Source organism: Lissotriton helveticus, chromosome 2_1, assembly GCF_964261635.1.
Source record: "Lissotriton helveticus chromosome 2_1, aLisHel1.1, whole genome shotgun sequence".
In the NCBI taxonomy this organism is placed as follows: Eukaryota; Metazoa; Chordata; class Amphibia; order Caudata; family Salamandridae; genus Lissotriton; species Lissotriton helveticus.
In genome coordinates, this window is record NC_136059.1 from 311,627,390 (window position 1) to 311,641,108 (window position 13,719).

Below are 13,719 nucleotides of genomic sequence, written 5' to 3' on the forward strand. Positions count from 1 at the left end.
GCTAAAATTAGGTATATATAAGCGGCGTTCATTTGTGTTCACCTCAGCCACCATTGAAAGTAAAAGGAAGATCGTGAACCAGTGACCACACCATCTTGTCCCTTTTAGGCCCCATCGTGCACGTAAGTGGCAGCCATTTTGTGTGCCTTGGCCTCTCTGCCCACTGCCAATAGCCTGCACGTCTCTCCCCCTCACTCCCTGGCCTCGCAAGCATCCCCCGCGCCCTGCCGACCCCCGATCTCTCCTGCCTGGGCCATAAATGCATCTCCAGCGCGACCCTCCCTCAGAGCCACATCCCGCGCTGAACCCCCACACTCCTTTCATCTCACTCCTTTTGATAACCTCTTCCTCCCTGCCCGATTGTCCGGCCTGATCCCAGGCCATCACCTAGCCCAACGGATGCAGTTTATTGCCCCCTACAGCAGGAACTCACCCCATCAAAGGAGCGGGGATTAATCAACGCCTTCACACCACAAGATCCGATTGATCGCCCATATTCCCGCTCCCAGCGGATTGTCCAGCTGTGCGATAGCCATCACGCTGAGATTGGGGTGGGAACCTCTACTGTAGATATGTGTGGGAACAGGCCTGAAGTGGGGATTCCGGGGATGTCTTTCCGTACATCAAAGCATTGCCAAGAACGTGTTGTATGCAATAAAGTCATAAACCTGTGTATAAGAGGCCAGGCCTCAGAGATGTTGTTAGAGCACCTCGAGAAGATACCCTGTTGTCTGATCTGACGTGTTCTGCTCCGTCGGAATAAACTCCTGTTTCCTGCCTTCCTGTCTCCGGCGCCTGCCTCTTTGTTTGGTAATCTCGAATGGTATGAGAGGCGGCTAACGCCGGGCAAATACTGAAGGGTTCTTGGTCGAATTCGGCCCTACCTTTTTACACTAGAAGCCTCTGTTTTGCTAGTCAACCTCTATTGAATAGTGTATACTACAACATCAGAACTAAGATGAGGCCAATCTTTTTCTGACCTGGTCCCTAGCTTACACTTGCATAAGATGTTCCTCCTCCATTCTGGAATTTAGGAAAAATCTCAAGACTATTCTGTATCATGCATGTAGAGCAATGCTCAAAAGCCCTCTTAGGGTAGCAATGATTTATAAATGTAGTTGGTCAGTCAACCATCACAAGACTGCATGGGTATAATGCTATTAAGACGGATCAAGTCCACTTTATTTGTTTCGCGTGAAGTGAACTCTAATCTCTACAGCACAGAAAACTCCCTGTCTTTCATCAAGCACTTTATGTTCCCTGGAGATCAGTAGGTTACTTTCTGCATTCACAGGAGGGCAAAACTTCACATAAGGAAATCTTTCCTAGAATGATGAGCATTTTATTTCTAATGTTAGTTGGTAATGAGGATTTCTTCACCCGTTAAGTGCTGCCGTCGGCCAACGGCCGTCGTGAGCAATACCTTGGTAGTGCTGCGCACATCCGTTGGCCGACACGGCCCCGCCCGCGCAAGAAAACGCCCGCACCACGGCGGAATTGCTGCCGCGGTAAACGGGTTAAAGGGTGAAAGAAACTTGGTTTCTGGACGAAGGAGAAATTGGAGACAGACATTGTCAAGGCCAATTGGTCTTGTCTATGATAGGTATTGGCAATGATTTTTAGCCATCATGTACAGCAGAGCAGCTAAACATAATAAAAAAAATGTTTTAATAAAAGTGCAGATGCTGCAAGCACCAATGTTTTCTTTTAATACGAAAATACAAACAAACTGGGGAGTGGTTTAAAGTGAGGCACAATGGAGGGTGGGCAGGAGGGGCTAGGAAGGCAAACAAACATTGGGGCTGGGGAAGGAAGCTGACACTGGAAAAGGAATATGGCAGCAAGCTGACCACGGAGGAAGGTGGGAGGGGCTGCAGCAGCAAATTGACAATGGAGGGTGGGGGCTGAGGTAGCAAGGTGACAATGAGGTTGGACAGGGGCTGGGGAAGGAAGCTGCCAATGGAGTGTGGGTAGGAGGTGCTGGAGAAGCAAGGAGGCAATGGGCAGTGGGAGGGAGGGGTTGGGACAGAAAGCTGACATCAGAGGAAGAGTGAGAGGTGATGAGGAAGCAGGATGAAAATGGTGGCTGGGCGAGAGGGGATGGAGTAGCAAGGTCACAATGGAAGGCAGGCGTGAGTGGCTGGTGCAATAAGTTGACAAGTGAGGGCAGATGGGAGGGCTGATTGAGATTTAAATGGGGTTCTTAACTTAATGGCTGTGATAAGCATTAGCATGTTATCCTGTTGTGCATGGAACTGTAGGGGGGTACCATAGGTACCCCCATGTGCACCCCCACCCCCCCCCGGAGTCCTTCGGGCCCCCCCTAGCAGACTCTGCATGCCTTTCAGTGGTGGCGTTGCCGCCACGGAAACGCATCCCTACAAGCACATTGTAATATGGCTGGCGGTGTCTGAAAGACACCGCAACCATATTGCAGCCTTTCCTCCCCGGTCGCAAGACGACCGGGGAGGAAATGCGGCGGACAGTCTTTCCATCCACCGCGGACCACCAGCCATAATAATATGGCGGGAGGTCTTTTCAACACGGATGGCGGGCGGATTGCCCCTGCCGGGCAGGCGCTGACCACCGCCGGCCCGGCAGGGTCAATCTGCCCGCCATCCTAATGAGGCCCTTAGCATTTCTCCACCTGGCTGTGTTTCTGAGAGGCCAAATAGGCCGCTCATACCAATCACGACGCTGCTGTCATGCTGGTGACAGCAGCGTCGTGATTGGCTACGGGGAGCCTATGTGCTGCTGGCACCCATGAAGAGAAGAGGAAGGAGGAGAAGCTGCGGCTGGAATCAGGTAAGTGATTTCTTTTGTATTTATCCTCCCTACCCGCCCCACCACCCTTGTTCCACAGAAGCCTCCACTGCACTAGTCATTGTGTGCAAATTTCACCTATGGGTTTCCTGAACACCTGGAATGGCTTCGGTCTTTGAGAACCAACACTGGGCCCCTGAATTTCAGATATGGCTCTAAAGGAAACATTCTTATATCACCCATACTATTTATTTCTACATTCACATTCTGACCCTACAGATACCAAGAATAATATGAATCACAATTAAGGACATAAGCAGGATTTATTATGATCTGCTGCCCATAATAATTATTTTTAATGTTTTCTTACCTGGGGGTCCTTGAGAACCGGGCTGCCCCGGGGGTCCTGGGAGGTAGGTACTGGAGGCAAGCACCTTATCACCAGTTATGTGTTTCACACTGTCAGCAACATTATTTGGAAGCAATGATATCTGAAAGAACATAAAGCATTATAGTTTTAAGACATATGTGAATTTTCCAATAGTAATAAAGGTTATTCAGGTTGTACCTGATATTTAATATACATGAATCTTATTAATAATTATATGATAATTGCTAACAACTGAGCACAACAGTAAATACTGTAAAAACAATAAAGGATGTGCATTCTGACCATGTAGAAATCACTCAACTACTCATTCTTGCAGTCTAGTCGAAACCTTTAAAGGTGTCTTACTACCATTGCATAGAACATTTTGACAGCCATTTGCTTTGATGCGATAGTCTATATTCTGCTTAAAGAGCATTCAACTTATAATGTCCAATCTTCTAGTTTGCCTTACTAGCTACTATTATACTCAAATTATCCGTTCTATTTCTAGTTGTTTTCCTTAACTATATTTCATCATAAATACTTAATTCCTATCTTGTTCTTTATTTCGATAAGTGTGATATGCTAATCATGGGATAGAAAAGCTGGATGGTGCTTAAAGTATATGAAATGATTGTGCAGAGACCATGTTAGCAGAGGTGGCTCCTACATTAAGACGGAAGAGCGTTGCCCCACTGCTCTCATAAGTGAAAATACTGAAAATTTCAATTATAAAACATGTTAATATCATTTTATTTTTCCTTGCTGAGCCAAGTCCAGGGTGGGTGGGGCCATCCTCGTTGACAGCAGCAGTGGTGGCACTGCTGCAAAGTGAAAACCGACATGCGCATTTAGTTCTCTCCACCCGAGCTGTGTTGCACAGCGGGGTGGAGACAGGCACAGGCTCCCAAGCCCTGACTGAGTGGCAAACCAGCCCACTCAGACTAATCCTGGTGCTGCTCTCATCTGGCGCTACTCTCATACTGGGTATTACCAGCATGATAGCTTGGTGGTGGGATTCTGGGAGCCAGCCTGGACTCGGGAGGAGCAGAAAAGGAACGAGACAGGAGCCAGGAGGCAAGTGTTTTCAATTTTTTTATCTATGGGATGCTCCTTGCTTTACTGGCATTGACTGATGAACTCCAATTGATTGTAGACTGCAAGTGGGCACATGCCCTCGTTTTGCTGGATTTGTGGGCGTTATCTGGCAGTGTCACTCATTTTATCTACTTAGATGCCGTTGGTGGGGGATGCTGGACGCTGGGTTTTGGACTGAATTTCTTTCTTCTGGTTTAGTATTCTCTATACATTGTTGGCCATTCTTGTGTTTGTACGAAGTACGAATTAGATGATATTTTGTGGTGGGCTGCAGGAATCATTTCTGTAATGTTCACTACTTCAATGCATCAACTAGCAGCAATTTTTCACTTATACAGCTGGTTCTCAGCTCATCCATACCTTACGTTGGCTCAATAGAATGATTCAATACATTAATGGGCAACAATGTTTCACTTATACATCTAATTCTAAGTTCATTAATATCTTACAATGGCTCTCTGGTCAGTCTCAATGAATCAACGGCAACAGTGTTTCACTGATGCAGCTCACTCTCTTCTCATTCACATCTGAGTGCCCTCCCTGGACATGGTCGGTACCATTCTCACCGCGGTCACAGAAGTGAATGGCAATAACACAAAATGCCCTCGGTGGTGAAAAACATCTATCACCTATTGCATTAACTGCAATGAAGACAGTGCATGCAGGGGCATCTATAGGGGGCACTGAAGGCCACAAGTAGGTGGAATGGATTTGTACACATTGTGAAAAGTTAACATTTGTTTCAAGTAACGATAATAGAGACTATTCTGAAATGTCCCTTTAAAGGATGAACAATGTGGAGAAAGAAGTCCCGAACTGCAGACATGGGGGCACATCTCACGGCCACCACTAACTATGCAAATCAATCAGATGAAAAATACAAACGCTAATCTAGTGCAATTCATGCAGTTTCCTGCAAACCACCATGATTCTTGCAAATCATTCCTCCCTACTTATGTTCCAATGTGTTCCCCGACCCCTTCTCCTATTTGCACATCCGCTTTCTCTGAGCAACTTCTCAATGGGCCTCTAGGGTGTTTTTAATTATGCTATTCTCTCTCTTCCTCCTTTTGCCATACTGTTGTCATGTATGATATTTTTACTCAGCCTTTCAGATTCTTTTAATGTATCTGGGTTTAATTTGATTTCTAACCTAATCCCTCCCATCATGTCTCAACGTAGTGATCACTTTATAAACATGAACAAAAAATAGCCCTTGCTATTGTTGCCAGATCACACAATTTCCTTGTGACATAACATTTCCAGCACTGTTCTTTATTTTAAGTCAGTGCATGCTAGAAGTTTCAACGTTGGTTCACTTAAGGTTTCTCACTGACTTGCACACTTGAAAACAATGTTGTGTAAAAGCCAAAACCAAAATTTTAACCTGGCCTCCCACTGACTGTTACAGCTATATTTTTGATATGACATTTCATTTGCTATTCCACCAAATATACCTCACCAATGAATACATAGATAACTGGCTTTACCTTTTGTTTCAACTGCAAAATTGTCTGCTTTATTTGTTGAAACTCCTTGCAGGTGTCTGTGCAGGATCCTGTTTTTAGCACATCATTAGACTTCTCATACTGTCCTGGAAAGATAGAATTCAAACAATAGTTCCAATGATATTTTTTAAAATAATGTCATTAAGACAATAGGTCATCAGCGGATACATGTGTGAGGATGAGCTGTGATTTTGGTCTGAGCCAACAATGCAAGTTGATATTTTGCCCTCTCCATGACAAAATAAAATACTGGTAATGGCAATCTGTCTCTATAGGCCAAATTCCCGAATATAAATCTATGTGCAGATCTATCTGGCCATGCCATGCTAGTATGTGGCAGCCTAGTCTTGGTTTACACTATGCTATGCCATAGTTTTGCTTTGGCTGTATCATAGAGTGTGGCGGAAAATGTGGAGATGTAGCGTTCTACAATATTATATATACTATTTTGGTTAATTAAGAACACAGTATCTATTGTAGGGGTTTAGAAAGGTGGCTACGTGTGGAAGTCCATGGACAAACTTTCACAACACAACACATGCCAGGTGGCGATCACAGAGTCAAAAGGATGTCTTTATGTATCATAATTTAACATTGTGGGCTGAGCACAAGGCTTTCTATAAGGAAGGTGCAGGAGGAGGTGGTTGCATTGATACAACTCAGGTGGCAATATAGGCAAAAGAGTAATGAATGTAAAGTCCTTCACCGAAAATGTAAAAATAAAAAATATATGTAGTTATTTAGGCATTTCCTACAGCTAACAAGTGACGAGCAGTAAAAATTTAAAAAAACATGCTACAGACATAGTGGAGAGAATGGCATTAGTATTTTAATGCAGGTTGATAGGAATGCCTGTAAAGTTTGCTCTCCCACTGAAATCGATTTGTATACGAGGAATAGCGAAAAAACTATAAAACAATTTATTAAGCATTACCAGACGCATTTGAGAGAGGCGTGGACTGAACTTATCAAGAGTGCCTACAGTCAGAGAGTTTAAGGCTATTACCTGGAGAAGGATGTTATGCACAAATGAAGTATATGCATACATATGACACAAATACAATATTTCCAAGTTAAACAATAATATATGTGAATATATAAAAAGGAGAAAACTCCTACCCTTTCGCCCGTCAAGTGCAGGAAAAACCCTGGTCAGCACCCTAGTAATGTCTAAAGTTGAGTACTGCAACGGCCTGTTCATTAACGCCCAGAAAAAGATCACTAACAAACTACAGATGGTGCAGAATGCAGCCGCAAGATTAATAACAGGCACCCCCACGTATAAATCAATCTCATTGGTGGTTCGGAAATTGCACTGGCTCCCTATAACAAGCCGCATCAAATTTAAAGCCCTCTGTATTGCCTTCAAGGCCATTCACAATACCGGACCTTACTTTCTGAAGAAAGCCTTTTGTGTTCACGTGCCAAATAGAACCTTACGTTCCTCAACGGCCAGTCCCCCACACAAAAAAGGTCTCCTGGGGTGAAAAAAGATTCACTGTCGCCACCACCAAGCTATGGAACACCCTCCCTCAGCAAATCAAATCCTGCCCAACTCTACCTGCTTTCAGGAAATTAATAAAAACCTGGCTAGTAGTGTAGTTCCTATATTCCCAATAGGCTCTGCGCATTGGAATAATATATTCAGCAGTGTAGACGTAGGACTGAGGTCGACTAGGTCTCTACTGACTATATTAGACTTAAGGTTTGCCAGCTAGCTCAGAGGTCACTAGAAACTTTCTCGAATAAACGAGGAGGAGTTTAACCTCCCTGGATAGACAAGAAGAGATTAGCTTCTGACAACCATAAAACATGACAACTTTGCTCCCTCAGAATAAGAGTGTATCTCTAGAGTCGTGTGAAAACAAAAGACAGCTATTTCACTCAGTCAAATGTGCGTACTTAGTTTCACCAGAATGCAGAGAAAAGCAAGACGGGCGTTTTCAATAAAAGGTGTAATTTATTGAGCAGTCTTCTTCCTCATGCAAGAGAAATGAATTGCCACAATTGCAATACTCATAGTAAAGTAAAGTGCGTACAGTAAAAGGAGGATTATAAAATAATACTGTAAAGGCATTGATATGGTTTCTTAGCCATATGGTACTTTAAAATAGATAAAATATATATATACATATATACATTGACTAATCGTACTCAACTGGTGCTTCTAGATACGCCTACCCCGGTGTACCTGACCTAAGCCTAATACGTGGGAAGGAGTAAGTAAGTAGCAGTTTAAGTTAAGTTTGTTTTGCCAAGAATCTGACTCAAGAATTCTCTGTAAGGGTTTAGTCAGCTCCCTACCTGGGTAAATAGAAAGCAGGAGGTCTTGTATCTCTCTCTCAGGACTCGATATCCCAGTAACCCGCGAAGGTATCTGGAAACACCGGAGCTGGATTTCTCGGCAGGAGAAAAGACAGCGTCTCTCTCAGTGCGTCAAAGAGGAGGGGCAGCGTCCGTGGGCAAGTAGATAGCTGCTCTGCTCCAAAACCACCACCGTGTCTTTGCTTAAGGCAACGTTGGTATGTTTATACCTGAAAGGTGCCGGGTTTGACGTAAGGTTGGACATAAGACGTCAATAAAGATGTCACTAAGAACTGGCCGTTCTTACAGTGCTTTACAGGAGTTCTAGGACGAAATCAAAACAAAAGCAAGGGGGATTTCCCAGGTTGCTGGAGGCTTGATTTTGTTTAGAGAAATCGTTGTGCTTTTCTAGGGGGCCGGGGAAGTAGCCTTGCTTAATGTGACAGCATGTGCTAAGACTGAATTATGGATATGATTACTATGCCGTTGTATGGATATTATTGATTATAACCAGACAAGGGCATAAAATAGAAATATCGATTCAGGTTCCTAGATAAAAACACTACAGGCTCTTCAACCAATAAGCACCATACAATCTGACTACATCCTCTTCTCAGTCCTCAGCTCCGAGACACCCATGAGTATTTGCGCGCTCTACAAATTGCTTAAATAAAATAAATAAATATATAATAGACTTATTATAACTCCAAATTTTGTTTCAAATAACTCAACATACTTACCACATGCTGGTCATGTGATGAATGTAAAGCAGACTAAAAACACTTCATATTTAGTTGTCATTATTGGATTAAGGTATGGAAACATTCATTTTGGATGTCAATCAAATGTTCCCTTTTCCTAAGCCTATCTTTTCCTGGCAGCTTATCAGAAGACTGGAATTATTGTATGTTAAATGCTAAACTAATTGACCTTATGTTAGCAGTTGCTCTTAACAAATTACCAAAAATTGGAAGAGCAAAAAAAAAAATCATGCAGTTTCAAGCTTGGTGATATGGAATATGTTATAATCATAGACTTGATAGAGCTTATATTGCATCCTCTCCCACTTGCTATGTGAAGGGACGCTCTATAGTTTCCAAAAGTCACCTAAATACTACTGCTATTTTGTATGCTTTACATCAACTTTTGAATGAAGTGGTGCCCAAACCCCCTTGAAAAGCTTTATTAATTCTGTGATTTCATATAATTTAAAATTCATTACCATATTTATCTATAAACTATATCTATATATGTATATATCTATAGTCCACAACCAGTCCTCCGCGCACAGGAGCCCCCAACCCTGCAGGGCGGCCTCTGGAAACAATGGGCACGGAGAAGCCCATCACATTACCTCCATAAACACAAATCAGAGGCCCAGTTCCAGGGACATGGCTTTATTAAGGACAAAGCAGCACGACTTTCTTCCTTCTCCCTTACGCGTTTCAGCGTTTAGATGCCTTGATCACAGGTGGAAGTCCTTTGCAAAGTGCTTATGTGCGCGCTTTTAAAACACATAAAATCACGTGACTGATAAAGTACAGCATTTCCCAAAGTGCATTGTGCTTGTGTATGTAAAGTACATTTGAAAGTTCTCGTTATTACTTGCAAAGTGCTTACTTGTTGCTCTTGCACATGGCACTGTCGTTACTATAAAATCCAAATGGAAAACAGTCAGGTGAGTCCGCTTTCGTGCGTAGTGCTCAAAATTAAATTTTGAAGATCTTGCGACTGTCCTTGTTAATGCCTGCCCTCCGGACCGCTCAGCACAGAGTATATATAAATATATATCTCTATTAGATATTGATACATATACATATACTTTATGGCATGATGATTCTAAAAGATTACTGTTTTGTATAGGATGTCGCATGTTTATTATTACATATGCTTCACTTTTCATTTACTTTCAAAAATTTTATTAATTCCCCCCTATTCCGTCCTCGTTCTCTTTATTTCTCGTCTCTTTCTTTTATAGTTTCTCTTTCTAAATTTCCTATTTAACATACATGGATTTGTGCATACATTCCTTTTGGTACTGTTTTGAATGAGATTCCATAATTGCATGCGAGCAGTCAATGAATTGATAGCTAATAACTGCCTGAAACTCAACTCCGTAAAGACAGAGGTCATTCTATTTGGAAACTCATCACTCTGGTCTCCTTCCTGGTGGGCATCTGAACTAGGATCCCTTCCGACTCCTGTAAGAAAGGTTCGAAACCTAGGAGTGTTTTTGGATAACAAACTCACCTTCGGAACCAAGGTCAATGCATTTATATCATCTTCCTTCTACACTGTGAGGACTTTGTAGTAAGTTATGCCTTTTATATCATCTGAGCTTAAAAAAAAACAGTAGTGACATCCATGGTCCTTTCAAAAATTGATTACTGTAATGCTCTTTACACGAATATGCAACAACAACAACATATGAATAAACTGGAAAGTCTTCAAAACGCTGCTACACGACTGTTATGGGGTATTTCAAAACTCCAATCTGTCTCACCAGCACTTAGACAGCAGCGCTGGCTGCCTGTCAGACAAAGAGTCATCTTTAAAGATCTTTGCATCACATTTAAGTCCTCAAATGGTATAGGACTGGACTACCTGAAGAAGAAATTCAAGTGGCACTCCCCTCAGAGGACCCTAAGATACTCGACTTCAAAAAACGAAATTTTTTAAATTAGCCTCCTAGGGAGGAAACAGCTTTGTCAACAGTGCCTCCAAAACCAGGAATGCCCTACCTCTCTGAAAGCCATCAACAATCTACTCCTCTTCAGGAAAACTCTTAAAACCTTTTGCTTTAAACATTAATTTGTTCATGGACTGGAAGTAATTAGGTTTCAGTTGAGCAAGCGGCAAGACACCTTCGGGTATACGTGTGCTTAAGAAAGAAATTATTTAAACATAAAGTAACATAACATCATTCATAGGTCTACATGTATTATTTGTATTATTCTAGATATGATGTTCTATTTTACACTGTCTTCTATGGTAAAGCATATTTCTGTTGTTCATTACAGAATGTTTAATATATTATATTTCATATAACTATGATCAGTAAATTCTTTCTAAAACTTAACAAAAGAATACTAATTTAGTGTCAACAGTTTTTGGGAGGACAAGTTAGTACCAACAATTTCCCCAAATCAAAGTAAAGGGTTTAAGAGAAGGGGTAAGCATAACTCTCATAATTAGAGGTAATCTATTTGGTTGAAATTACTGGAAAATTACGGGAGATTATGCATAATTACGTGAAATGCCTCTTGCACTGAAAAAATAACCCGAATGTTTCAATGGGGTAAACTTTCTACTTGAAAATGTAATTTCGATTTGATTTCTGGTTGCTTGCATTCAAAACACTTCAGTTGCATTTGGATTTGTAGTTTTGTGCTTAAAAATTTCCAGAACGGTCCGCTTATGTAAAAAAATCTATCTGAAATGGGGAACATCCTTTTCAACGCGGATGTTACCCCGCAGTGCTTTTACGATGCGTCCTTTACAATGCAAGTCGTAACCACGACTTGCGCTAGAGGGCGCTAAAGGATAAAGAATAGTATATTTACTATTCCAACACCTTCCCTACTATCCACGGGAATTGGTGTTAGAATAGTAAATTATACTATTCACTATCCGCGCCCAACAATGCACGTCGTTACAACGACTTGGGTTGTTGGGCGCGGATAGTGAATTGCTTGTTAATGGAGGATTCTCAGTAATTTTCCATGGATTTTTTTTAATGCAAAATTATGCCAATTACTCCACCATAATTAACATTTCACTCAGGCCTAATTAAGAAAAATGTCCCCTGAAATGGGGGATATCACAAGGCCCCTAGAATCTCAGCTTAACTTCCATGTGTTTATCCAGATTACACAGAAAATAACAGGTCCATATCCACATTCATTTACAGCCTGCCTGGAGCAGGTGGTAATTGTATGCAGTGACATTGTTTTGGTCTGTGTTAGAGGAAGGGGGAGTGATGGAGTAAGACAAGGGGTGGGAGCAGAGAGGAGAGAGTTTGATGCTTCCTCCATACTGCATGAAGTCGGTGGATAGTGCACAGGTGCAATAATTACCCACCTGCTAATTCTGGACCTGGAAACACTGAAATACATTTAATTGACTTGAATGGTATCCCTCTTTTGGGGATACTGCTCAGGCAATACATACTGAAGACCTAAATGGGACATTTCTCTCCTTGTATCTCATTATACAGCACAGCATGTGGAGAACCCGTTTTTATCCTTTGAAACTGCAGAGAACTTTATTAAACACCCAGGTACCCAAAACCTCATTCAAAGGTGGTCTTCCGTAAGGACTAGGACTTGTACTCTTCCTAATGATTTGGGCATCATGTTAAGTTCTGAATGATGTCGCCATCCAGGACTATACATTCTGTCCTTCCCAACATACATGCCGAGGATGCATGGGTCACAAAAGAATTCTAATGCTTCAAATGATCGTAGCATTTTCATTCTTATTCCTAGATACGACCCAGATTAGACTTCAGAGGGAACAACAGATTTGCCAGAAAACTTTTGATCGAACTTTTCTCCATACAGTATTATGAAATCCTATTGCCAGTACCCACTAGTAAGTTGTGGAACTTCCCATCTATTAACCTATTAGCATATGCATTTAAAACTTACCTTCCATACACTCTACATCTAGCATGTCCAACATGCACCCCATGCCTTTTATGTAGCCCCCGTGTGTTAAGGTGTTTTTTTTTTGGTAAGACCTTTATTAACATTTGCAATCAGGACACAGCATGGAGCCTACAACCCTGAGGCCGGCTGCGACACATCAATGAATAAGGGTAAAAAGTATATACAGCTCTTCAGCCGACAACCTCAGGTCCGGCAGCATAGAAAGCATTACATGCATCACGTGTACCATTATTTCTTACATTACAGCCAAACGACGTCTTAGTTTTGTATTTTGTAACAAGAATAACCAAACTTATAGACTCAACAGTTTTGTCTGTTTGAACACAGTAATTTCGGTGGTATCGACGAGGTTCTACACTGGTATCCACAGTACGGACGCGCAAGGTAGTCCAATACTGACCCTCTGATTATCCCTGTTCACATCAGACGGGCAGCAGGCCTGCCTCGACTCAAACTGTACCAACATCTCCCCTGCCAATCAGCTAGAGCGGCTCAGTCATCTTCCCCCTCATCACCTGAGTCTTCAGTATCATCTTCCAGCAATGTTTCACACAAATCACCTCTGTAACTATTCCAAGGCTGCCATATTTTATTCCATTTTCTCGGGTTAGCCCTCATCTTGTACACCGCTCTTTCCGTCACCATTAGTACATCCATGTTTCTACACCATTGCGGTAGAGTAGGTGATTCTGCCGCCCCCCACTTCTGCGCTATGTCCCTCTTGGCAACCATAATGCCCACAATGGCCCACAGCTGACCCTGGCGTGTCAGATCATTGGGGTCCCACACATTTAACAAACATTTACATGGGTCTGGTGTGAGCGACACCTCCAAGGTCTGGGAAATGGTGCGTAGTATCTGACTCCAGTAATCTACGATAATCGGGCATTCCCAGATAGTGTGAATGAAAGTGCCTTCTCCCCCACATCCCCGAAGACAGTTTGGGTGTTCCGCCCTATGGAGCTTGTGGAGTGTGGTTCTCGTATAATAGACCCGGTGCAATATC

The 13,719-nt window shown here is 42.4% G+C and overlaps 1 protein-coding gene across 1 annotated transcript in view; it reads right to left on the reverse strand.

The window, feature by feature from the left end:
- Positions 1-13,719, reverse strand: part of CCBE1 (collagen and calcium binding EGF domains 1) — an 885,539-nt gene that overhangs the window by 19,021 nt on the left and 852,799 nt on the right. Inside the window, exons 6-7 of the mRNA XM_078677273.1 lie at positions 5,722-5,825; positions 3,134-3,254 (exon numbers count right to left, since the gene is read on the reverse strand). Of these exons, the coding sequence (XP_078533399.1) occupies positions 3,134-3,254; positions 5,722-5,825 (225 nt within the window). The remainder of the gene's footprint in view (positions 1-3,133; positions 3,255-5,721; positions 5,826-13,719) is intronic.